General features: G+C 44.1%; 1 protein-coding gene across 5 annotated transcripts in view; it reads right to left on the reverse strand.

Annotated features, from left to right (window-relative positions):
- Positions 1 to 292: 292 nt before the first annotated feature.
- PRKCZ (protein kinase C zeta) overlaps positions 293 to 27,954 on the reverse strand; it is a 285,933-nt gene continuing 258,271 nt past the window's right edge. For all 5 annotated transcript variants that reach the window (XM_073585407.1, XM_073585406.1, XM_073585410.1 and 2 more), the window contains 2 exons: positions 14,585 to 14,700; positions 293 to 2,605 (listed from right to left, as the gene is read on the reverse strand). In XM_073585407.1, the coding sequence (XP_073441508.1) occupies positions 2,518 to 2,605; positions 14,585 to 14,700 (204 nt within the window). In that variant the 3' untranslated portion in view covers positions 293 to 2,517. The remainder of the gene's footprint in view (positions 2,606 to 14,584; positions 14,701 to 27,954) is intronic.

Here is a 27,954-nt window from a genome sequence, read left to right on the forward strand (position 1 = left end):
ACTGGTGGTACCGCGCAAGAGGCTGCGCGAGTGTGTGTGAGTGTGTGGTGCAACGGTTTTCTGTTGGTGGTACCATGCAATAGGTTGGCACCAGCAGCGGTTTCCATATTGAGGCACCCATCACTTGGGTGTCCCAATATGGCGTCCGGTGAACTTCCTCCGCTTGGAATTCTGGGATACGGTGACATCTGGACAGAACAGGAAATGAAAACATTACAAGGCAATTATATAAATAGATGACCAGTCCAGGTAGAAAAAAACAAACATTTCAGATACACACAAAAACAGAGTCTTTTTATATTTTTCAGTAAAGTCTTTTAATGTGCAAGAATATAAATGATCTTAATTATTTAATGGATTAGTATACCATCTTCTGCACAATTAACTTAGCAAGATCTTAACTCATTGAAATTTACAAAACTACAAGAACATATTTACTGTTTTACAATCATTAAATTAGCTGTAATGTTCATTTACTATTCCAAATAAGACAACTAGATAATTACCAGAGCCATATTCTTCATATATTAGTCACCCTGCGCCCCCCTCCCCCTAACCACGATTAATTACAGACTTCATTTTCTTTAATTTAAAAAACAAGGTTTTTTTTTTTAATATATATAAAAAATTTCCCCTTCATTGTGAACAAAACGTTTGTTTTTTTTTCATACACTTGCATATGAGCAACAAAACTATTTGGCAAGACAGGAACATTTGTAATGCCTTAAATTAAATTGTATAAAATCAAGTAGTTTTTTTTTTTCCTTTGTGTTAAAGGGTCAGCAAATATACAGAATCTGTAATTTGTCCTTCGCGAGATACGTACATGGAGTTACACAGGACCAAATCTTTTGCTTCTTCCTTCCCTGATGCAGTATATCATTTGGTCGGATACGTGGAATTACAGTGATCGCCTCCAGGTTTACCAAACAGCAAAAAATAGATTTACAAATTCAGTGGCTATGTATTTTTCCTGACTTGGGAGGGAGAAGATCGCATGTCTCATATGATTAAATACTTTTCTTAAATAACTTAGTGGCTAAAGTATTAAATGGATGAATCTAGCAATTTTTTTTTTTTTAATCATTTAGTGAAGTTAAGACAGTAATGTGTCATGAGCTGGAATGTTCTGAGGACCAGAAAAACAAAAGTACGTGAAACTTTAATTATTATTAATACTTGTACTAATTTGATGATAGCGTGTGCTTTTATTACACGGGCAAGTGCGTGGAATGTTTTCTTTTTTCTTACTCCTCAGTAGCCGCAAATACATCAGCATGTCACGTAGATCTGATGACTGTAACGTGTGTATGTAAACGAGAACCCCCTTCCCCAGGCAAATAATGGAGCAGCAGCTTTGTTCGCTTCATAGGTTTAAGACATCGGTGTAAATCAGCGATCACACGTTTCCCGGTTTAAGATGAAAATTTAAACACTGGTCACCTAAATGCAAAAGTCCCTGGCGCATGGCTTTTCCTGTTAACTTGTGATGCTGCATCAGATACTTAGGAGAATGGAGGGAGCGGGAGGGTTTCATCTTGACCTCTACTAAACAGCAGCTTACACAACGGATCAAGCAGCCAACATCTAGAAAATGTATACTCGACTAGGACAAGAAATGAGGAAAGGGAATGAAAGATTTTTAAGTTCCACCTGTTAAGGCTTAAAGGGGACGTGTTATCAGAATCTATGGCCGGGCGTGTTTCTGCATGGAATACTGCAATGGAAATGTTCAGATAGCAAAATGTCATACACAACAAGCTAAGTATTAGGCACATTACATCGTTGATTTCCACAAAGCCATTCAATTGTGCAAATTTATTATTTCACCTCCCAGCAAATTGTTTTGGTTTTTTTATTGCCTGTACTGCACCCAGATGGTTCTAGATTTAATTGAAGTGCAACATTGCTGGTTTTTTTTTTTAGAAAATAAATCCAGATCTACTTTTATAATATTACCAGTGCAATTACTTCAGTTAGGCTTCTGAGCAATGTGACTTTTGTACATAATCGGTGAAACGCAGCTTTCTTTAAATACCCAGACTGACATGTACCACATTGTTAATTTTTGGGAGGAGAAAGTCATTAAATCAGATGCTGTCAATTCATTTACACCCTCCTTTTGTTTTGTTTCCCAGGAGTGCAGCACATGGCATCTAATGCACTAATGGAAGCGGCTTGCTTACATGATTGCCTGAAATTAAACAGTTCTTCCATACAGGCGCCCTCAGATGGAATTTACATACACTGTAGACCCTTCAAAGAGGCAGGCACAAAAAGTGAAATCCCTTGTGTAACTGAGCCGGAAAGCCATCTCCTCATGTAGAGAGCAGCTACTATCCAGGAAGAGATCCACTATAAACATCTCCATTGTGGATGGTTTTCAGCAGCAAATCCTGTAGTGCTGATCTGTACTAAGAACCTGGCATCTGTTTTCCAGCCTCGCATGCATATACTGTAGTTAAGGATACAAGTTCGGGATCAATCACATGGTTTGTCCATAAATATTGCAGTCCTTCATACAGTCTCCTCTGTTGAGAGCAGCAATGGGTTAATATACTCAAAGCCTTCAAACTCTGATTGGTCTATTCGTTTTATTACGTCTCTGTAAAAAATAAAAATGTAGGTTTATAAACACATAATGACAAAAAATTAACAGTAGTGTCCAGTAAATCAAAATTGATGACAGAGGGACTGTTATGCAACGTGTGAACATAGCCTTTTTGCTACTTTTTTAATGCATATTTTAAGCTGAGTTTTAGGCTATGTACCCGTATGCAGAAAAAAAAAAAAAAACAGACTCCATCCAAGGAAAACGTACGTTTTTAATGCATTTTTTGTGCGGCTTTTAAGCTTTTACAGGAGCATCCACATGCTCATAGAATATAGTTGGAAATGCATTTTTTTCCGCAAAATTAATGAACATGCTGCGTTTTTTTCCACGATGCCTTACTTTCTCGGAAAAAAAACGCATCATGTGCACAAAAATGTTGGAATTAATTAAAAAGAATGGGATGCTTCTTGCATGCCGTTTTTAAAGCGTTTTTGCTGGGAAAAAAAACGAAGAAAAAAAAAAAAAAAAAAAAAAAAAGCTTACGTGGGTACACAGCCTTACAGTACCAGCAAAAGCTATGTGATTTCAGAAATCTCATGCACACACATTGTTTTTTTCCCTGACTGATTTGGAAACCGGCTGCGTTTGTTTAAAATTACAGCATGTCAATTCTTTCAGCCAAAGAATGCGATGAGCAAGTGCAAAAACACAGCAAAAAATGCAAATATCAGGTTTTGCTGAGTTTTTGGTGTAAAAGCCTAGGAAAGTTGCACTGTGTTTTTTTTTTTTTTTTTCTGGGGGGGGGGGGGGGGTGCACGAAACTCATTATGCACAAGACACAAAAACAGCAACGAAAAAACGCAGCAAAACCAGCTTTTTGTAGCAGCTTATTTACTGCCAAGAGAGCGGGTTATGCCTAAAAAAAAAAAAAAAAAAAAAAACACAAGCAAAAACCCATGTGAACATAACCTTACACTTACTATATAAATGTATAGAAATATAATATACATTAAGCTCACACAGTAGACATGGTATGGACTTTAATTCCAGGTATGGGTATGTATTACAGCATCGGGGCAAAGTGGATGAAAATGTACTAAATGTCAGCACTGGCAGAAAATAAAGCTGTTGCGGAGATTGAACTGCATGTAATTTATGCTACATATATTTCATAGCAGATTTTACCCTTCGCAATCCATAGAGTGAAAGCAGCAACAAATCCACATGCAACTCATACAAATTTCCTTCTACATTTTGCAGAATATCTGCATATGTTAACATGCTCTACACGCATGGTAAGCTTCAGTTTTAGGCCTCAAATAGACATCTAGATGGAATACCCAAATATAGGGCTGTTCACATGTGACTGTTTGTGTGAACCCAGTGTTCCCAAATGAAAGGAGACATGTCTGCTTTTCATCCAAGTCATACATGAAACGCCGATTCAAATCTGGAGCTGTGAATAAAATAAAAGCCGACAACACATGGATATACCCCTCTGTGTATGGTCCTTAAAGAGTGGGAAAAGCATGTTTTTTGGTTGTTGGTTTTGATGCATATGAGTAAAATGGATAAAACACTTCCTAAAAATACACACAATCAATAACTAATGAAAATCAAATCCAACACACCAATAACAAAAAAGGTCCTTATTTTCCCATATGCAAAAAAACAGCAATTTGAATGAGACCTTAGTCACTTTGTGAGGCACAATCAGCAAGTATCGTACACCGGTCCTCTCCTAATTAATAGGAAAGATGCATAACGCCTGCCAATTGTGCACACGTCTGCACTGTTCGCCACCTGATGTGAAAGTGAGTGACGTCTTAGAAATTCTTTATAGTGGCTTTACCATAAAACTACCAATTTTTTTTAGCACATAACCAGAGGGCTCTAAGTGCATGCATCGGAACATCTCTTCAGGTGAGATGACAGACTTCTCTGCTTTTTAAAATACAATTTTTGCAACATTTTGGAGTGAAGAGGTCATCTATCATACACTGAAAACAGCAGCATGTGTTTTTGTTTTGTCTTTGCAGTTTTAGTTTGGGGGAGATGGTTTTAGAGAAGTACGGTAAATATTTTGTTATACTTGTCCCTTGATAAGCTGATCACAGAGTCTCACTACTGGGACTCCCAGCGATCAGCTGAAGGAATGAGATAGAAAGTGTTCAATTTCCCGGCAGTACCAATGAAGCGTGACAATTCCCATTGCAGCAGTGAACTGTCTCTACTGTATAATGCATGTGTCTGTCAGGTCCGCCACAGTAAGAAACATCCCATTTCGGCTTTACTCTCTGGCTAATAGATGAGGGCCCTAATTGTGAAAAGCAACTATAACACACACTTCCTAAAAACCTTTTAAAATGGGTTTTACAACTTGGACGACCACTTTAACTTTGTAGTAGTAATTTCTTTGTGGACATTTTGACTACTTGCATTGACCCGTCTCTGTAGCAGACAATTTAGTTTTATAGCCCTTAGGAAAAAGGGCTCATAAGGGTATACTCACAAGCAGCAGCTTTCATTTGTACAGTCCATGATGATATTCATGCACATGGTGCAGTGTTTTTCACTACTGAACACTCATTTCTACAAGTTAAAAAGGTATTTCCATCTCCAAGATCCTATCCCAATATGTAGTAGGTGTAATAATATTAGCAAATACCTCCAATTAGAAATGTAGCATAGTTCTTTTGATTCACAATGTCTCTTACCCCATGTATAAATCATTGTAGTAGCTTAGGTATCCATGGTTACGACCACTCATAGCGACAGTTAGTTGTTAGTGGTCGTCACTAGAGTTGAGCGAAACGGGTCGGTCAATTTCAAAAGTCGCCGACTTTCGCAAAAGTCGGGTTTCATGAAACGAAACCCGACCATAGCGTGAGATCGGCCACGAGGTCGGCGACCATGGCGCCAAAGTCGCGTTTCAAATGATGCTTCAGCGCCCTTTTTCAGCCAATGATGGAGGACGCACACTGTGGGCAACGCGATGACATAGGCAGCGGTAACCACCATTTTTGAGAAGGGCATGCAAGTGATTGGCTTGCTTTGTGTGGCGTCACAGGGGATAAAAAAAGGGCGTGCACACCAACCGCCATCTTCTGCTGATCTCAGAATAGGGAGAGCTGCTGCTGCGAAGAAGATACAAAAAACTGCTTCTGCTGCTAGCGATTTTGCCTGTACAACACACCAGTTAGTGTGCAGTGCAAGGGGAGGCTATATTTTGGTGCATCAGCTCTGTTGGTTATTAGGCTGCCTTATAAGGCTCCCTGATAGCTGCATTGCTGTTTTCACACTGCTGTGCAAACTGCTTTTTTAAAAGCAAAAATACTTTTCATCCTCTTTTTTGCCCAGTTACCATTCGTTCATTTTTCCACACTTTTGTGTGCAGCAGTCCTGCTTATTAGGCTGCCTGCTGCCATACTTGGGACTGAGAGCTTCATTGTCAGCTTGCTAAAATCTCTAGGGAGATTCAAATTCTCCCCAGTCCTAGATAGACATTTTATACACCATCCAATTTCAGCCTGTTATATTGAGGTGTAATCTACACTGGGCCTGAGATAATAGTTCAGTGTCCTCAAGTCTGTAGGGAGATTCAAATTCTCCCCAACACTATATACACCTTGTACCTTGTTTTACAGTACCATATTGCTGGTGGTATTTTGGGTACATTTTCCCAAAAATGAGGAAGTGTGTTGAAAGAGGCCGTGGAAGTGGGCGGGGGTTGCCAGCTGGTAATGATGGTGTTGGTGGTGGATCTGCTGGTAGTGGCAAAAGCACAATAGCACCTAATGCAGGAGGTGTTGAGCCTGCGTCATCGTCTGGCTCCACAAGGCCTCGAAGGCTCCCTTTTCTGGGAGTAGGTAAACCGCTTTTAAAGCCAGAGCTTCAGGAACAAGTTTTGGCTTACATTGCTGACAGCCTCCAGCTCTATCGCCTCCTCTTCTGAACTTTCAAAAAATAAAAGCACTGAGTCGTCATTGGAGGCTCATGGTCAGGAACCACACCTTTCCTTGTGTCCTTCACCCCTACCAAAAGTAAAGGATGCGGCAGGCCACACTACAGATTACTCCATGGAGCTCTTTTCACATACCATGCCTGGGTTATCAAGTCAAATTGTGAATTACCCAGTCCAAGAAGAATCTGACATGGAGTGCAGTGATGCACAGCCACTGCTAGATTTATCTGCTGGTACATTCACTCAGAGCACTACATTGTCCTCGCAGTGTACTGAGCCAGAATCTGACCCTGATGAAACTCAGGTGCCCCTTCCCGCATACTATACCACCCTACATGGTGACACAGAGGAAGGTGCACATGATATTGAAGAGGAGGTAATGGATGACCCAGTTGTTGACCCAGATTGGCATCCACTGGGGGAAGAGGGTGCCGCTGCCAATAGCTCAGAAGAGCAGGAGGAGCATCCACAGCAGGCATCGACATCGCAACAGCTGTTATTTGGCAGGCCCGGAGCAGTCCAAAAACGGGTTACAAAAACCAAAAGAGTTGCAGGACAGCTAGGCCAGACGGTCAAATTAGCACAGCATGCAAGGCCTCAAAATGTCTTCCATAGTAGGAAGAGTGCAGTGTGGCACTTTTGTGAACAAAATCCTAATGATCAGGCAAAGGTTATCTGTAAGAAGTGCGCAAAGACCTTTAGCCGAGGGAAAAATCTGAGAAATTTGAATACCAGTTGCATGCTTAGACATTTAACCACCATGCACTTGCAAGCGTGGACGGACTACCAAACCTCACGTACCACATGTACAACTGCTCCCAATGAAGGTAGTCAGCAACGCTACATCGTTTCCCCCACTGTAAGCCCACCAGTTAGCACACCACCAGCAGCAAATGTTGAGGTGTCGTTGCAAGGCCAAAGCAGTCAGGGAATCACAATGTTATTGCTACGAAAGACTGAATCTAGGCCATCAGAAAGAACACCAACTCCATCACCATCATCAACCATCTCTCAGTCCGCTATGTCCACCGCTAGTTCCACCATATGCAACTCTCAAGTCCAGCTCACCCTACCAGAGACTATGAGTAGGACAAGAAAGTACTCATCCTCTCATCCGCGTACACTGGGTTTGAACGGCCACATTGCCAAACTAAACTCGTTAGAGATGATGCCCTACCGGTTGGTTGAAAGCGAAGCTTTCCGCGAACTCATGGCCTACGCAGTACCACGCTATGACCTACCCAGTCAGCACTTCTTTTCTCGCAAAGCCATCCCAGCCCTCCACCTTCATGTGAAAGACTGCATTGTCCATGCACTCAAGCAATCAGTGAGTGAAAAGGTGCACCTCACAACAGATGCATGGTCCAGTAGGCATTGCCAGGCCCGTTACGTGCCCATCAGTGCGCACTGGGTTAATGTGGTGGATGCAGGGTCCACAGGGGACAGCGGCGGTGGGACAGTGCTGTATAGCCCACGGTATAGGAAACAGTTGGCTGTAGGCGTTCGACCTGCCTCCTCCTCCAGAAGCGAAAGATCGTCCACAGAGCGCAGTCGCACGAGCACTCCATCCGCAGCTGCCAGTGTTGCACACTCGGTGTCTCACTATCGAACAGCTAGTGGTAAGCGTCATCAGGCTGTGTTGAAGATGATGTGTTTGGGCGACAACAGACACCGCGAAGGTACTGGCCGACTACTTGCAGCGACAAACTGAGTCATGGCTGGGCAGTCTACATCTTGAGGCAGGCAAGGTAGTTCGTGATAACGGCTGGAATTTTGTGGCAGCCATAGCCCTTTCAAAACTCCGACACATACTTTGCCTGGCTCACACCTTGAACCTGGTGGTGCAGTGCTTCGTCAATAATTATCCGGAGTTAACAGGCCTGCTCCAGAAGGTCCGAAGACTGTGCTCGCACATCCGCCGGTCGCCCGTACACTCCAGTTGTATGCAGAAGCTGCAGCGATTGCTCCAACTTTCCAAGCACCGCCTAATTATTGACGTTGCAACAAGGTGGAACTCCACCTTTCACATGGTTGAGAGGCTGTGTGAACAGAGGCAGGCTGTAATACATTTGTGGGAGGATACACGGCCAGGCACTTTAGAGGGCAGACATGGAGTTGTCGGGTGTGCAGTGGTCGAAGCTGAAAGACCTCTGTAAAGTCCTTCAGTATTTTGAGGAATGCACACGACTGGTAAGCGCAGACGACGCCATCATAAGCATCCCACTTATGCGTCTGCTCATGCAAACTTTGACGCACATTAAGGAGCAGGCGTCTGCAGCCGAGGAGGAAGAGGAGGAGGGAAGCCTTGATGACAGTCAGCCATTCTCTGCTCCGGGACCTCTCCTGGACGAGGTGGATGAAGAAGAGGAGGAGGATGATGATGATGGGGATGATTATTTAGGGGAGGAGGATGCTTCTCGTGGGGCAAGAGAAAATGTTGGCGTGGCAAGGTCTGGTACAGGGTTTGTGTGTGACTGGAGGGATGTGGATTTGCCAGAAAGTGCTCCTCCACCCAGCACTCGCAGTGCATCATTGACACCTGGAATATTGGCCCACATGTCAGATTATGCCTTGCAGATTCTAAAAAGGGACCCCGCTTTGCCAAAATGATGAACGATGACGACTACTGATTGGCCAGCATCCTGGATCCACGCTATAAAGGCAAATTCCAAAACATCATGCCACAGGAGAACCTTGACCTAATATTGGCTAACAAACAAGCAACTCTGGTAAACCGTTTGTTTGAGGCATTCCCAGCACACAGCAGCGGTGATGGTTCTCTAACAAGCCGTAGGGGGCAACATGAAAGAGGTGTTCGTGGTGCACACATCAGAAGTGGCGTTGGAGACAGGGGTTTCATGACCATGTTGTGGACTGATTTTTCAATTCCCTCTCACACGACTGGTAATACTGCATCGATTGAAAGTGACAGCAGTTGTCAACTATGTTTACAAACTACTTCTCGTCCCATTTCGATGTTCTCCCTCACAGGTCATTCCCCTTTGACTATTGGGCCTCTAAGGCCTGTTTCACACTTTCGTTTTTGACCATCAGTCAAAATCCACCGTTTTTGCAAAAAAAACGGATCCGCCATTTTTTTTTGGCGGATCCGTTTTTTTCCCCATTGATTTGCATTACTGGCGGATCTTGACGGATGGCCATCCGTTGGATCCGTTTTTTTGCGGATCCGTCAATTTTCTTTTGTCCGCCGAGATGCCAGGACGGACCATGTAGCGTTTTTTGTGAAGCAGGATCCGCATTTTTAGAGTGCGCATGCCCGGAGGAATGAAGTCAGGCGGAAATTTAACCCTGAAATCATTTCTGGCGGACAGAAAAAATTCTCTCTCTCTCCTTCCCGGGCAGCGGTTCCTTTAAAATTCTTCATTCGGCGGATCCGTCCAAAAAACGGTCCAGTGGCATCCGTTCACATCAGTTAACAACGGATCCGCTTTCCGCCATTTTGGCAGATTTTAACTGACACAAAAAAACTGATGTGTGAAACAGGCCTAAACTGGATGCCTGGCCTGAATTGGCACAATATGCCTTACAGGAGCTCGCTTGCCCTGCTGCTAGTGTGCTATCGGAAAGAGTCTTCAGTAGAGTTGAGCGACTTTGGTCGGATCGGGTTTCGTGAAACCCGAATGAAACAAAATAAGTTTCAGATGAAACTCGTCCGACTAGAGCAAAAAAAAGTCGGAGTTTCGTCCGACTTTTATTTCCCATTGACTTGCATTGGGGTCGGGTTTCGGACGAAACTCCGACTTTGTTTTGCTCTAGTCGGACGAGTTTCATCTGAAATTTATTTTGTTTCATTCGGGTTTCACGAAACCCGATCCGACCAAAGTCGCTCAACTCTAGTCTTCAGTGCTGCCGGCTCAATCCTGACAGAAAAAAGGACCCGTCTGTCGACCCAAAATGTGGGTCATTTCATTAAGATGAACCATTAATGGGTTTCAAAGGATTTTGTCCCACCTTCCCCTAATGACACATAGGTTGCCAGAAAAATGGCTCGCTTTTGTCCTCCTCTTCCTCAAACTTCTCCAATTCCTCCATTTGCAGCTGCTGAATGTCCAATATCAACATATGCCATTTTTTAAACCTCCCTAACTGGGCTGCCTCCCCCCCATGGCCGGGGTCACCACCTAGCGCACGCAACCATGCGAGTGCCATTGCCCTGGACAGGTGGGTGGGCCGACTCTTGGGCGCCGGCACTGGCACAGGGTCCCTCATAGTGCAATCAAGTGTCTCTGATGGTGGGGGTGCACACCCGCCGTCAGACACACCGGCGTACAATGAGGAGCCCAGTGCCAGTACCGACGGCCACAAGTGAGCCCCCCTTGCTTGGGCAGGGCCCCAGCATTTGCAATATTTATCTCTCCCTGCTCCTCCGCTGTGTAGTCTGGGCTGTCAAATCCTTCCCTGGGACAGCCACTACAAATTTGGTGAACTGATAGATGATGGTTAAGACGTAGCTATGCCCTGTCCTGCTGGCCGGACTCTAGCTTCAGATGATTAATGGCTTCCATTTCTTATGGACGTTGACTCACAATGAGATTCAGTGGTAGTTTATCATCAGCTTTCACAGTTTTCCTACTCACAGACGTGTGACATTCCTGCCCACATTTTTAAATGTGCTCTCTCATGCCAATCCAATAGAATCGCCTACAGCCTGTGGCTTCTGTCTTTTGCACTCCAAAGTTACCTGACATCATGATAGGCAGTGAGGACCATGTCTACATCTCTCCCTGTGATCAAAATTTGATGGAGATGAGTAAAGGTGATGGGATCAACGGTACTGCGATACAGCAACCCTTTCTTCACAAAGAACTGTTTTCGCTGTCTCCACACACAAAGTAATTGAGGGTCAGCATCGCCTCTGAGAATTCTCCCGGGAGTTTTTCCCGTGATTAGTAATTCCTAAATTTCTGCAATCACTCGACTTTATGTCTGTACTTTTATCCATCTCGTTTTCTCTTGCAGAGAGTCTGGACTGTCTTACTGAGACAGAAATATATATGAAGATTTAAAAATACCCCAACAGTGTATACTGGTGTACGCTTCAAAAACATTTCCTTTTTTCTACATTTTAGATTGTTGTCTAATCCATACTGAGGCTGTGTGTGTCTTTGTCGGACTCTGGAAATAAACACGGAGATTTTAAATGTTTAAACTATGCTATATATACCTGTTATCCGGTGATACTGTACCCTTTCTCAACTTTCAGCAATCTTGTCGAATTCATACTGTGCCTGAGACCGTCTGAGTCTGCCTCCTGATTACAGATTTAGTGGTGTTTGAGTGGAACTGTTGGCCAAGTTCAAATTCTAGATGTTTTGGGCGGTGTTAGATCCGTTCGTCGAACTACAACACTTTGATTAAAATTCGGCTGTTCGAGTTTCCGTTCGAGAAAGTTTCGTTAAACAAAAGCGTATCTTTTTTTTTCACATTAATAATGGTTTTCAATGATAATAGACAGTTTTAGGGCATAGTAGCGGTGTCTGGTATCCAGCGGTGTAGTACACCTGTGAAGGAGCTACACCGTGTGTGTTTCTAATAATTTTTTACCGCATATTGTCCTGAAAATCCTTTTGGGCCTAGTAACTGTGTCTGCTACTCAGAAGAGGAGCCCACCCGTGAACCGAGCTATGCCGCCTGTTTATGAAAGAACCAGTTTTTGACTGCATTTACACAACTTAATACTTTGGGCCTAGTAACTGTGTATGCTACTCAGCAGAGTTGGCCACCCGTGAACCAAGCTATGCCGCCTGTTTATGTAAGAACTGTGTGCTACTCAGCAGAGGAGCCCAGCTGTTAAGCAAGCTACAGCACCTGTGGTTTGGACACTTAATTTTTTCCACATTCTTTCTGGAATGCCGTTTAGGCCTAATTCCGGAATTACGGTTGACCTGCACTTACTGGGAAATGCTTGTTCACAGGGAAGAATTGTAATCCCAGATCCCCATCACTAGCGGGGTTCAGCGTGTTATCCGCACCTGTAAGTGATACACGCTGGTCCTTTCATTGTAGCACGCGTGCAGCCCCGGACATGTAAGGGCATGACAAACCTGTTATTGGCCGATCTCGTGTGCCAGAGCCTCGCGTGTCCCTCTGGACGCGGAACGCGGGGGCATGCCTGAGTCTCGTTCGCTAACGGAACCAAGCTTGCAATCTGTGCAGCGTTTTTGTGGATGGCATGGTTGAGGTTGCCCGTGTTGAGTCCAATTAAGCCGCAAGCTCCACTCCTGGTGGTGCCCTTCTGGACATTCCTTTAAGGTTCAGCTTTGCAACCATACTGCCCCCGGAAACCAAACACTTTTCCTGACAGTGACATTCTGGTCAAAGAGCGCGATGACATCACGTCTGTACGCCCTCTGCCTAAACAGTCCAAGTGCAGAGAGATGGAAGATGGGGACGATGAGGAGTCCAGAGTACAGGGATTCCCTAGCGAGGAGACTTATTTAATTGTTTTAAAGGTTGGGAGCAATTTTTGGGGAGCACTATACTCTGGAGAATGATATCTGCGGCCCACCATACACTGGAGCATTCCAAAGGTGGACATCAGTCACTGGAGCAGCATTTACAGGGCCCATTATACACTGGAGCATTAGAAATGAGGCCCATTATATATGGAGCATTATTTGGGCCCATAAGACACTGGAGCTTCATCCATGGTGAACAACATATACTGCAGCATTATGTGGACCTCATCATATACTGTATGGAACATTATATGGGACCAATGATTCTGTATGGAGAAATATATGGGCCTCATAACTCTGTATGGCGCACTATGCGGTGGCCATAATACTGTATGGAGGAATATACTGTCTGTTTTTGGAGCTATTGGAGAATTTAAAATGGATATCAGTCATGTGATGTAAGAATTGAAGTATTTTTCACTGTACTGTACCGATATTTCTCTGCCGTATCAAAGGATCATGAATTGTGTCATGCGTTAAGGGAGCCCAGTGACACTCTATGGCCCTGGGTCCACGAAAATCTGGAGCCAGCGCTACCCCCCCCACACACACAACTTTAGCCAAATAACCCCCAGTTTTCAATGCCTAACTATTATTATAAAGTAAATTAAGGTTGACAAGCTTAAGGAATAAGAATTGATGTTTTTGGCATTAAAATGGGCACTGTAGGTGTGTTTCCTGTCCTCCACTCACTGCCGACTTTTCCTCCCCATTGACTTGCATTGGGTTTCGTGTTTCAGTCGGCCTTCGACTTTTCACAATAATCGGCTGATTGCGTTCGACCCGACTTTTGCGAAAGTCGGGTTTCGTGAAACCCGACTCGACCCGAAAAAAAGCAAAGTCGCTCATCTCTAGTCGTCACCATGGATTCATAAGCTAATGCACTGTACACGGGGTAAGCAACATAGCGAATCAGGAGAACTATACTACATTTCTAACTAAGTATTTGCTAATATTATTATACCTACTACATATTGGGATAGGATCTTGGAGATGGGAATACCACTTTAATTCGTCATGTGTGAGGGCCATACAATATACACTATATTCCAGCTGCACATCGGATATTTAGTAGATCTGGGTGGTGGTGTAATGGCACACTGCACTGTGTTTTTCAGCATTTAGAGGACAGGCTTGGGTGGGCCACTATTAGCACTTTAGGGTCAACATACTCTGTCAGCTTTGATATGACATTATTCATGTTCTGTATCAGATCCTTTTCCTTTTGAGAGTGTTTATTGTAATTTTATATTCCGATTTACAAGACTGAAAATCTGCTGCTTTTAAAGTATCAGTGTTGTGTATAAAAAAAAAACCCTGAAATATAAATGAACTTGGGCTGTGGATGCAAATCATCCACGTGTCAAATACTGCAGATTTCATCCTTTGAGGTTTAAAGGGTGAAACGTGCAGTATATCCACAACAGTGGTGCAGTGATCGTCGCAAATTTAGCATGGAAATTGCTGCATTTGTACCTTGGAGACAAATCCTTGTTGTTGTTTTTTTTTTTTTGTTTTTTTTAAGGACTGCAAAATAAGATAAAAAGGTTATTACAATGTATTTATGGATTTTTATGGTGTACGTACTCATCATCCGGTGTGAGCTGCACAGGTTCACTGGTAAACTGAGTGTCAAAGTTCTCCAAACCATAGTCATCTGTGATCTGAGGCTTGAAGGGAGGAATAACCTGCTTTTTCTCCAGCTGTAAGGAGAGAATAAATAACTGTGTATTAGGATCATGTAAAACACACAAGTTATATTACCAGCTAATCAGATTTTGGCAACTGTGACCACTTATTATTTCAGGAACCTAGTATTATTTTGAAAACCTGTGTGTTCTTCACAAGTAAGTACCATTCCTGTGATGAACAGCATCTCGTAAGTCAGCTACAGTACATCAGAAACAGATAATCGTGAAAAGTGCCATCTGGTGCCACACAGATTCTGGCCATACTTACAGCAATGAAACCTTCGTACATAGGGAATATGTTAGATTTTATTTACTTGTAGCAGAAAGGTATGAATGAATGCACTACTTGGAGTCAGCATTGCTATTTACGCAATTTAGTCTATTCACTGGAATTTTAATGGTCAATCAGTGCCCCATATAAAAACTTAGAGGCCAATTGATTAAGGCTGGTAATGCGCACACCAATCTTAATGAAGGGCTCGCTGGAGAATTAGGAGGCGCACGCCACTTAATTCGGTGCATCTTTTCAGTGTCCTGCACCTCACCAGAAATACTACTCCAGTCATAGAATCAGAGTTTTTGCTGCAGATTCCACCCCTACTAATGAATGGGAAAATGCATCTAAAACGCATGTGTTTTATTCTGTGTTTTTCCTGCCAAAACATCAATATTTGCAGCAGATATTTTTGCTGTAAAATACTGAACGTGTGCACATATCCTTAATCCTTCACGCACTGGATAAACTTCTCAATAGGTTCAGTAAAATAAAAAAATAGAAAAAAGGAAGATATACAGTAGATTAGGAAAAAATATTTAAAGTGTTTTCTTAATAGCGTTTCAGGAGCACCTCTCCCCATTCTCTTGGATTTCTTGAGCCACTAATCTCAACAGTGCATTCTCCGATGCTGGAAGCTTTGCACTTTGCCTCTTGAGAACAGCATTTACAAGCTTTTTTCTATAGAGCTTGTAAGTGCTGCGCTTCTTGCCTAGGAAATATTATTTATAGACTGTAGAGATGGCAATTAGGCAATGAGCAGTAAAAACAACATTAAAAAACCTAGCTCCATTTGCGAGAACAAGGAAGAGATAAATTGCAAAGTTGCTTATTTTTATATTATGAAAGCCCCATTACTGATCCCCTTAGTTTCTTTGTGTACTGAAGCCTCAGGAGTATCCCTGCATGCTTACCACCGGATTTAGTTGATGTAAATTTCCTTTGAAAGGTAATTGTACAGGGGAGATGGACGTATAAACCCAGAGGAAAGTGGAATAAGGATAAAGTCTTATGTAAAGAAAATAGTTGTATCAATATTTTGTACCAAGTCCTATTCAATTATACAAAGTTAAATTATAAACTGTGAATAATATGGTATTTTTAGGAATTGGAGAGGTTTTTTTTTTTGCCCTAATTTCAGCACACATTCTGCACCAACATGAACCCACATACACCAGCTTAGATTTGTACTTATTTTTTAATACAACGTTGAAATCTGTGTCACTGGAACAAAAAATTGATATTTCACTTATTGCAGAGAAAAAACTGGCAGGTTGTCACACGTGGATCAGTGTCATGTCAAAGTGCAAAGCAGAGGCCCAGCCCAAAGGGGAGTGCAGATTTCTGCTGGGGATCCCTTGCAAATCTCAAAGGATTATTCTCACAAGTTATTTTCAGGACCACACGGCATCCCTGCCTCCCGCTTCTTTTTAACAGCATTTTGCAATTTTCTAGGTGAGAAAACCACCATGGTTACTTACCAGTAGCCGTTTTTTCCGGAACCCATGACAGCACCACCTGAGAGGGATCCGCCCCGCCAGGACAGGAACCTACTGAGATATAAGGGGCGGCACCTCTCCCCCGCTTCAGTTGGTTACAGAGCATTGAGTGGACTTCCCGGTTAGTTACATGTTAATCCAACACCACATCACACAAATACACCCTACTAACGTGCACACCCATACGGTAAAAAAAGGGGGGGGGGATATATGGGTGCTGTTATGGGTTCCGGAAAAGCCGGCTACCGGTAAGTAACCAAGGTTGTTTTCTCCTCACCCATGACAGCAAACCTGAGATTTTTGTAGACTTCGAACCACCTTAGGGAGGGACCACCGCTTGTAGCACCCTTCTACCAAAGGGAGGAGGATAGATTCAATCTATACTGCTTAAAGAAGGTTGAAGGTGAGGCCCAGGTAGCGGCCTTACAAATCTGTTCAATCGATACCTCTGCCTTTTTCAGCCCAGTAGGTCGCCACGGCTCTGGTGGAATGAGCCTTGATGCCGTCAGGAATAGAAACACCACTAGCTGAGTAGGCTACACTAATGGCCTCCCTAATCCATCTGGCAATAGTCCCTTTTGAAACCCCATAGCCTTTTTTGGCACCCTGGAAGGCTACGAATAGGGACTGGGACCTCCTCCACTGGCTGGTGACAGATATGTATTCTAGCAGGGCTCTCAACGTCCAAACTATGGAATTTTTCCTCCCCTGGGTTCTTTGGATTCTCGCAAAAGGATGGAAGAATAATTTCCTGACCTCGTTGGAAATCTGATGCTACCTTAGGCAGATAAGCGGGGTCTGTTCTTAATATCACCCTATCCTGAAAAACTTATGTATAGGGTGGATTTACCGAGAGAGCTTGCAAGTCGCTTACTCTACGTGCCGATGTAAGGGCCACTAAAATGATCGTTTTTAGGGTAAGATTTTATGGGTAGTTGTTGTATAGGCTCATATGGTTCTTTTGTAAGGGCCTCTAGTACCAGGTTTAAATCACACGGGGCTATTCTCGGTATTGGGATAGGCCTAGACCTGTGGCAGGATTTGATAAATCTGGCTACCCATCTATTTGCTGCCAAGTTGCAGTTATAGAGCGCCCCTAGTGCAGATACCTGAACTTTAAGAGTATTTACCGCTAACCCCAGCTGCAATCCAGACTGTAAAAACTCCAAGATGGCACTAATCGGGGGTTCTTGTTCTAGCGGCTTACCTAGGAATTGCAGGAATTTATTCCATGTTCTGCCGTAGATATTGGTCGTCACCTGTTTCCTACTCTTTAGCAGGGTGGCCACCAAACCGGGAGAGAACCCTCCATCCATTAGAAGCGACCTTTCAAATTCCACGCCGTCAGATGGAATCCTTTGACCTGAGCGTGGAGTATTGGACCTTGAGCTAGTAGGTCCGGGATTTCTGGCAGAACCCATGGATCGGAGAGGGACATCATTCGTAGCAGAGCGAACCAGTGCCTTTTTGGCCAAAATGGGGCTATTAGGATCACCCTGGCTTGATCGTTCCTGACTACTGTTGGGATCAGGGCCACTGGGGGGAACGCATAGGCTAGCCTGAAGTCCCATGGAATCTGTAATGAGTCCACTGCCCATGGTTTTTCCCTTGGGTTTAGTGAGCAAAACCTCTCTATTTGCCTGTTCTTGTTGGCAAAGAGGTCTATCACCGGTTCTCCCCAAAGCTGTTATTTTTTGAAAAACGGACCGATTTAGAGCCCATTCTCCTTGCCTCAGAGTATTGCGGCTCAGGAAATCAGCTTCTATGTTTTCTGCCCCCTTTATGTGCAAGGCTGTTAGGGAGTGTAGGTGTTGTTCCGCTCTGCAAAAAATGTCGCCCGCTGCTTTCATTAGTGAGTGTGATCTTGTCCCCCCCTGGTGGTTGATGTACTCCACAGTTACTTTGTTGTACGACATGACCCGGACATTGCGACCACTGAGTAGGGGAATGAAGTGACTTAGGGCTTTGTTCACTGCCCACAGTTCTCTCAGGTTGGAAGATGCACCCATTTCTTGAGGCCTCCAGGAACCATGGGCTACGTGACCCCTTAGGTGTGCCCCCACCCCAAGGAGCTTGCATCTGTCAGTATTACGTCGGTCGTCTGTCCCATGGCATTCCCGAAGCCAAGTTTGTCCTGTCCAGCCACCAGTTGAGAGAGTCTCTCGCCTTTAAGGAAAGCTCCAGTCTTCCTTCTAAACGCCCTCTCAGCGATCTTTGTGCTGACAGTATCTCCCCCTGAAGCTGTCGGGTATGAAATTGAGCCCACCTGACCGCCGGAATACAGGCCATCAGGGTACCTAGTAGAGACATCGCGATTCTCAATGTCATATAAGGTTGGTCTCGGGCAGCCGAAGTCATGTTTTGTACCTTCTCTATTTTGGCGCACGGTAGTAGATAAGCTTGCTGTTCTGAATCCAGGATAAATCTCAAGAAGGTCTGTTTTCTTAGGGGCTGTAGTTTTGATTTTTTGAAATTTACTATCCATCCTAATTCCTGTAAGGTGTCAGTCACCCGGGTCAACTGTGCCGTACAGTGGTCTTCTGAGCTGCCCACGATAAGGAAATCGTCCAAATAGGGTATTATGATCGTATCGTGAATTCGGAGGAAAGAGGTTATCTCCGCTATGACCTTGGTAAAAACCCTCGGGGCTATAGATATGCCAAATGGAAGAGCCCTGAATTGGAAATGTTTGAGCACGCCCTGAATATAGAGAGCCACTCTCAAGTATTTTTGGTAACCTGGATGGATAGGGATGTGATAATATGCATCCTTTAAATCGACTACGGCCATAAAACAATCTTGATGTAGCAGCTTCATGGCCGTAGCCACCGATTCCATCTGATTCTTTATCCACCGATTGAGGCCTCAGGTTTATGATTGTCCTGAACGATTGATGTTTTTTTTTTTTTTTATCAAAAAAAGGGGGGGGGGGCTGGGGGAGAATAGAACCCCCTTCCCTCCTGTATGTTTGGGACTTCGGAAAGGACCTGCTTGTCTACTAGGCTCAGGATCTCTGATTCCAAGGCCAACTGTTCTTCGATCGCCTTCCTGATGGGGGTAATGACAAACGCGGCTTTTGGCTGACGAAAAAAGGGGATTTTCAGGCCCTCTCCTAAGATGCATAGGATCCAGGTATTGGAAGAGATCTTCCCCCGGGCCTGAGAAAAGAGTGCCAATCTCCCCCCTACCGGAATGCTGGCGTCATTGTGGAGATTTTTTTTGAAGTGGAGGTGCCTCCACCAAACATAAATCCCGACTCCTTTTTCTCTTATCTTCCCATCTTCTTCTATCGGCCGGAGGACGACCCCTATTGAATCTTCCCCTCCGAAAGGGCGGCCTTCTCTGATCTTTTGGGAATCTGGGGAAGCCTAAGTTTTTCCCGAATAAAAAACGACCATCGCAGGGGAGCGAGCACAGTTTAGCCTTAGACTGCAGGTCACCTGGACAGCCTTTAAGCCACAATGCGCGTCTGGCGGCATTTGATAGCCCTGCCGCCCTAACTGTCAACCTCATGGAGTCCGCCGAAGTGTCTGCCAAAAAAGCTGCTGCCCTATGCAGAAGATACATATCTACCAATATCTTTTCTCTTGGGACTTTTGACGCAAGTCTCTCTTCTAACTGCTGCAGCCAAATAATTAGAGAACGCGCCTTGCAGGTGCCCGCTATTGCCGGCTTCAATCCTCCTGCTGTTGCTTCCCATGCGTGCCTTAAATAGGAATCTGCTTTTTTGTCTAGCGGGTCCCTAAGAACCCCTGAGTCTTCCAAGGGCAGGGCCGATTTTTTGGAAGACCTGGACACCGCTGCGTCAATCTTTGGGACTTTATCCAATATTTCTGCATCCTTGTGCTCAAAGGGGTATCGCCTCTTAGAGGCTGAGGGAAGAGCCCCTGATCTCTCGGGTTTCCTCCATTCTCTCTCAATAAGCTTCCATGTTTGCGGCCGGAGGGCTGTGAGGGAGGCAGAGACAGCGATCGCTCCTGTTCTGACTCCATTCTGAACCGCCCGCCATGCCGCTCTTTCTTGCGTAAATAATGCGCCTCCGTCCTGGTGGGTGTCTCCTCCCCTCCGTCCTGGTGGGTGTCTCCTCCCCTCCCCCTGCGACCGCCGGCCGACCGCTTCAGAAAGCCGGCCGGCGTCGCACCCGGCGCCATGACACCGTCGCCTTTGCTGAAGTCAGTCGGCGCGCCCATGATCCTCTGCGCCGCTGACGTCAGCGGCCGGAAGACGCCCGCGGCTCCCCTGCTAGGTGCTCTGGGGGAGCGAGATCGCGGGGCGGCGCAGTGGGGCCTCCAGGAGCCGCCACCAGCGCCCACACGAACCCGGAGCCCGAGGGGGTCACCGGGGACTGTGCATCCAGGACCCGACGGCCGGCGCTACAGGTGAGACCCCTGTTCTTCCCGTGCCGGGATGGGCCTGGGACCTTTTTTTTTTTTCCTTCGCCCATGATAGGCACCGCTAACAGTGGGATTCCTTTCCAGGACAGGAACCCAACTGAAGCGGGGGAGAGGTGCTGCCCCTTATGTCTCAGTAGGTTCCTGCCCTGGCGGGGCGGATCCCTCTCTCAGGTGTGCCGTCATGGGTGAAGGGAAAACCCCTTTTAGGCTATGTTCACACGTTGCGTTTTTGCTAATTTTTTAATGCAGATTTTCAGCTGTGTTTCACAGTACTAGCAAAGTCAGAAATCTCACGCACACACAAATGACAACACAGTACAAAAAAAAAAAATTCCGCAAAAAATGTGGCACTCGGCAAAACATGCTTTTTTAACTTTGCTTCTTTACTGCCAAGAGAGCAGGTTTTGCCTGCGGAAAAAAAAGAACGCAACACGTGAACATAGCCTAACAAAACCTTATAATCCAGATGTCATTTCCCTTGAGATGGATTCATACTATTCACCGTTCTTTTACAGTTTACATAAACTGGACATCAGGTAAGTAAAAAAAAAAAAAAAATCCTACAAACTATAGATCCTTTCCACCAAGACAACTCTATTCTTTCTTCTCTAGAAATATCATGGGGAGTCTTCCACATTAGCTACAACAGAGGGCTACTAATAAAGAGGTTCTCCCTCTGATGAGCCTTCAAACATCAGTTATATGCAAGACTGGCAAGTAACATTTCCCTAGAAGTGTTGTCGTGAGATTCACTAACTTCATGTAGTCAGTGTCAGCACCGAAGAAAAATAAAAATGGCTTTAATTTTCTTTGTCATTCTTTAACATTTTCACAATCCCCATGTGGTTAAATGTACAATCCTGCAATTGTACCCTATATACTAATTCTCTTTATTCCCATCATCTTCAATCAATATTAGGGCCTTTTCTCCCCTACTGAGGGCTTTGCCTATATCCAAATCATTACCGTACAGACAGTAACGCCCTTCCCTTGAGACCTAAATGTCTATAGTCTTATTTTAAAATAGTAAAAAAAAAAAAAAAGTCCCAGCCAAAGATCACACCATGAAACAGTCTAATGTGTATAAGGATATTAAAAGGAATCTATCATGAGAAAACAAATCAGTGCACAGGTCCAGGGGCGCTATCCTGATTGCCAACCTCCCAGTTCTGTTACTCACCAGGTCAGTTTTATAATGGAGGCCAAACCTTCCGGAGGGAAGAGAAATGCTGAGTGTTTATCTGCCTGGTGAATATTTCACCCATTCGTTTTCAGCTTTGTTACATACAGGATTGGTGACCAAGCAGTTACATTTTTAGATGTGCAGCAAATCTTGTGTGAAGACTGGTGCGGAGTAATCTGCTGAACAGTCGGGGGCTGTGTAGACGTTAAGTATTTTTTCCACACAGTTTTGTCACAAAAACAGAAGGATTTTCCTAGTAATGTCAAAGTGAATGAGAATCCTGAAGTCTCATGCACATGTTGTTGAAGCAGTTTCCATGTCAATTATTTCAGTGTTTTTGAAGTGTTTTTCACCTTTTCTACTGATTGAGGGAAAAAAGAAAAACCGAGCATATTTTGTGTGTGGGTAATTAAAACCATAAGTAAAAAAAAAAAAAAGTTGGAATAAATGGAGTGTCTAAATTGACAGTACTGGGGCAATCAGCTGATGACCACCAAGGTGTCTGGTTTTAGAGATTTTTGTTTACAGGTCAATTTCTCGATAACGTAACCAAGTGGGTGTGGAGAGATTAAGACTCCGCCAGAATGGTGTAGGATGGTGGCGCTATATGATTAATTATCAAATGTTAGTACAGTATATCTACACTTCTTATTTACAACAAATGGTTAAACTAAGGCACAAGCTAGAATGCATAAAGGCCATTGACTATACGCATGCTGGTCTTTTATTGAGGAAATTGTTCATTGCTTATTTTTAACTCGCAACCATTTCCTACCAATTTAGCTTATAAATGCTTGGAGCTGAATGGACAAACTGCTCTGGAAAACATCAAAATTAATATTCAAATACTTCTAATTACTGAAGCTGAATCTAACATCACAGACCACTACATGACGGGGAAGATGTGTAGACTTCGGTTAGGTTCATTAAAGGTGACGCTGCATTCTACAGTTTTTAAAGAAGCCATCAGGGTTTGGGGATTTTTTTTTTTTGCATTATATTAACCCCTTCACGACCTTGGGATTTTACTTTTTTTTTTGCTCATTTTTCCCAGAGCCATAACTTTTTTTATTTCTCTGTCATAATGGTCTTATGAGGGCTTGCTGTTTGTGGGATGAGTTGTATTTTTCAGTGACACCATTGATTTTAAAAAAAATTCCAAGTGCAACGAAACTGCAAAAAAAAGTACAATTCCACAATTGCGTGTTTTTGTTTTTTTTTTGTTTTTTTTTTACTAAGTTCACCAAATGCTAAAACTGACCCACCATTATGATTCTCCAGGTCATTACGAGTTTGCAGATACCAAACATTTTTATTTAAGTAATGAAAAAAAAAAAAATCAAAAAACTTTGTAAAAAAAAAAAAATTTTTTTTAAAAAAAGATGCCATTTTCTGAGACCCATAGGCTCTCGATTTCTCCATTTTTGATCTGGGGCTGGGTGAGGGCTTATTTTTTGCCTGCCAAGCTGACTTCTATTGATACAATTTTTGGGTAGATACGACAGTCAATCACTGTTAGCAGTCAGGTGCTGTCTACATCAGTATCACCGCTGAACCTAATGTTTGACACCAGCGGTCGTGTGATGTCAAGTGGCCTAGTACAGCCATCCTTGTTTACACACTGGAAGCCACCAGATTAAAAACAAATTAAACTGGACAGTTGATAACGACAATAACAAATCTATCAGACTCTTTAGCTTCTTTCCAGTCTAGTGGCATGTAAAAGTTTGGGCACCCTGGTCAAAATTACTGTTATTGTGAACAGTTAAGCAAATTGATAATGAAATGATCTCTAAAAGCCCAAAAGTTAAAAGATTACTAACTATACACGTTGTCCAAACTTTTGCATCAGCCTTTATTTCCTTTCTGTAATATTTAAAATGTAAATGAAAAAAATCTATATATTTTTGCCTAAAATACAAAGGAAATGTGTCATCTTTAACTTCAGACCCGTTAGAGATCATTTCCTCTTCAACTTGTATAACTATTCACAACAGTAATTTTGACCAGGGGTGCTCAAACTTTTACATGCTATTGTATAGCACTTCATGGCGGCCCTTAATTCGTTTATATATCAACATTTTTAGACAATGGGTGAAATGTATGAACTACCATGTGCCAAGTATTCCTGTCATTTTGCGTTAATCTGCATCTTAAGACTTTAAGGCTGTGTGCACACGCTGCGGATTTTGCTGCGGTTCCGCAGCGGTTTTGGCCACTGCGGACCCGCAGCAGCTTTTGCTGCGGTGTACAGTACCATGATTCCCTATGGGAATCAAAAACCGCAGTGCAGACGGTGCGGAATTTTCCGTGCGGATTATCTGCGGTTTTCAATCCGCAGAAAGAATTGACATGTCAATTCTTTCTGCGGATTCCCCTGCGGTTTGCCATCTCCTCCATTGAGGAGATGAAAAACCGCAGGGCAAAACCGCAGAGCAATCCGCAGGTAAAACCGCAGGTATTTTGACCTGCGGTTTCACCTGCGGATTTTACAAAATCCGCGCGGATGAATCCGCACCTAATCCGCAGGGTGTGCACACAGCCTAAGAGCACCAACTCATCTTCTATCTCACTTAAGACACAATTTACCTGTGAAACTGGAGGGAATTATCAGTTTAGGAGGAGAAATATCAGAGAAATCTGATTCTATTACAAAAGTTTCTTGTCTTCGTTTATACTTTTGATTTAGAAAAATAAAAACAGTTACTTAAATGTGTAACTTTTTGCCTTTCTTCTCCATCACTTTTCGGGAAAGTAGGAAGGGCAGGGTCAAAGACGCCTAGCCAGAATTAATGTAGTTTGTCAGAAATTATCAGAAACTATATGAAAATTATATCTAGACTTTTGTTTTGTGGCACATGGGCTGCCTAAAATGCACCCAATTTATTACAAGAGCAGTACCTCTTAAAAGAGAATCTTGCACCAGATTTTTGTTATGTAATCTTACACTGGCATGATGTAGTGGAAGAGACCCAGATTCCTTCTCCCCCTTACAGACACTTTTTATAACACCATAATAACAGCAACACTTAATTCGGCTGCCCCCCTCACACAGAGCAAAACTCGAACAATCAACAGGCAGCCCTGGCTGACCAAAGAACTGAGACGGGTTTCCAGGGCCGCTGAGCGGAGATGGAAGAGAACCCATTCTACTCAGCACTTCAACGCATACAAGCAGTCCCTTGCCAGCTTTAAGTCCACTCTCTCTGCCACAAAGCAAACTTACTTCGCATCTCTCATATCCTTCCTGCCTCATAACCCTAAACAGCTCTTCAACACTTTAAATTCTCTACTGCACAGCACCTCCTCCCCCTCCTCTCACATCTGCTGAAGACTTTGCCTCCTTCTTTAAGCAGAAGATCGACACGATCAGACAAAACTTTGGCCCGCAGCCCCTAATGCCCCTCTTAACCGCTCAGCCCTGTTCTGAAAAAGCCAGCTTCTCCACCATGACAGAAGATCAGCTCTCCTCTCCACCCTTCTGTCAAGATCACACCTCACCACTTGTGCCCTCGACCCACTCCCGTCCCACCTCATCCCTAACTTGGCCACAGTCCTCATCCCATCTCTAACACACCTATTCAACCTTTCACTTACAAATGGTGTCTTTCCCTCATCCTTCAAACATGCCTCTATCACACCCATCCTCAAAAAGCCTTCCCTTGACCCATCCTCTGTGTCTAACTATCGCCCGATATCTCTTCTCCCTTACGCCTCAAAACTACTGGAACAGCATGTATATCTTGAACTGTCCTCCCACCTCTCCTCCTGTTCCCTCTTTGACCGGTTACAATCTGGCTTCCGACCGCATCACTCAACTGAAACTGCCCTAACTAAAGTCACTAACGACTTACTAACCGCCAAGAGCAAGCGACACTACTCTGTCCTCCTCCTGGACCTGTCCTCTGCCTTTGACACCGTAGACCATTCCCTCCTGCTACAGATTCTCTCATCTCTTGGCATCACAGACTTGGCCCTATCCTGGATCTCATCATACCTAACGGACCGTACATTCACTGTCTCCCTCTCACACACCACCTCCTCACCTTGCCCCCTGTCTGTCGGTGTTCCCCAAGGCTCTGTCCTAGGACCCCTACTATTCTCCATCTATACCTTCGACTTGGGACAGCTCATAGAATCCCACGGTTTGCAGTATCACCTCTATGCCAATGACACACAGATCTACCTATCTGGACCCGACCTCGCCTCCTTACTGACTGACATCCCACAATGTTTGTCTGCTATCTCAGCCTTCTTCTCTGCTCGCTTTCTCAAACTGAACATGGACAAAACAGAACTCATCATCTTTGCCCCATCTCACTCTACCCCTCCACCAGACCTATCCATCAATGTCAATGGCTGCTCTCTTTCCCCAGTCCCACATGCCTGGTGCCTTGGGGTGATCCTCGACTCTGCGCTCTCTTTCAAACCACATATCCAAGCCCTCGCCTCCTCCTGCCGCCTCAAACTCAAAAATATTTCCCGGATCCGCTCATTCCTCAACCACGAAACTACAAAAACACTAGTGCACGCTCTTATCTCCCGCCTCGACTACTGCAACCTCCTACTCTCTGGCCTCCCCTCTAGCACTCTAGCACCGTTCCAGTCCATCCTACACTCTGCTGCCCGACTAATCCACATGTCTCCCCCCTATGCCAGGCCCTTCACTGGCTTCCTATTGCCCAGAGGATCCAATTCAAAACCCTAACCATGACATACAAAGCCATCCACAACCTGTCTCCTCCATACATCTGTGACATGGTCTCTAGGTACCTACCCGCACGCAACCTTCGATCGTCCCAAGATCTCCTTCTCTACTCCCCCCTTATCTCTTCTTCCCACAACCGCATACAAGACTTCTCCCGTGCTTCCCCCATACTCTGGAACTCCCTACCGCAACACCTCAGACTCTCACCATCAACGGAAACCTTCAAGAAGAACCTGAAGACCCACCTGTTCCGACAAGCCTACAGCCTGCAATGATCCTCGGTCTACTGAACCACCGCACGACCTGCTCTACCGTCTCCTACTGTATCCTCACCCATCCCTGTAGACTGAGCCCTCACGGGCAGGGTCCCCTCTCATGTACTTGTGTGTCCCTTTTCTTACACTTGTATATTACTCTTGTATATATTACACTTGTCTATACTTCCCCTTTTCACATGTAAAGCGCCATGGAATAAATGGCGCTATATAAATGCATAATAATAATAATAATAGACAGCTTGCATTATCTCAACAGCATGATCTGTACAAATACATAAAATTTGAGACATACATTTCTACCTAAGAGAGCCGTATGTACAAGCATTCCAACATATGAATATCCCAAAGACCATTCCCCATACATCAGTCTCTTAACCCAATTCCAGCCATGGTGTACACAATTTGTCATACATCACCAGTTTTCCCCTCTTATAGACCCCCTTCTCCAGATTAATGACATGCTTCACATAATGAAGGAATTCTCCTCTTGAAGGTGGATCTTCCTTTATCCAATTCCTCGCTATCACCTTCCTAGCCATATATAGTAGTCTGGCAATTGCCACCTTGAGATTGCTATCCACTTTTATCTCCTCCACATATCCCAACAGACAGACCACCAGTTCCCTTGGGACCATGCATCTATAAGCCCCTTCTATCCAAAACCACCAACTAAAAAGCAGCCAACCTTGGACACGTCCACAACATATGAAGCATTACAGCATTTTCATTCTTACATTGAGGGCATTCAGAGGTAGCTCGTAGTCCGGCCTTTTACATAACTCCGGAGATCTGTACACTCTATGCAAAATAAAAAGCTCAAACAGCCTGTATGGTTCACTCAATGACAATTTTGGTATCCACTCCAGAACAGACTCCCATGTTTCATCCTCCATGCAGCCCAGCTCTCTTTCCCACTTAGCTCTCGCATTA

This window comes from Dendrobates tinctorius, unplaced genomic scaffold, assembly GCF_039654945.1.
Source record: "Dendrobates tinctorius isolate UK_male_01 unplaced genomic scaffold, ASM3965494v1 ptg000086l, whole genome shotgun sequence".
Classification (NCBI taxonomy): domain Eukaryota; kingdom Metazoa; phylum Chordata; class Amphibia; order Anura; family Dendrobatidae; genus Dendrobates; species Dendrobates tinctorius.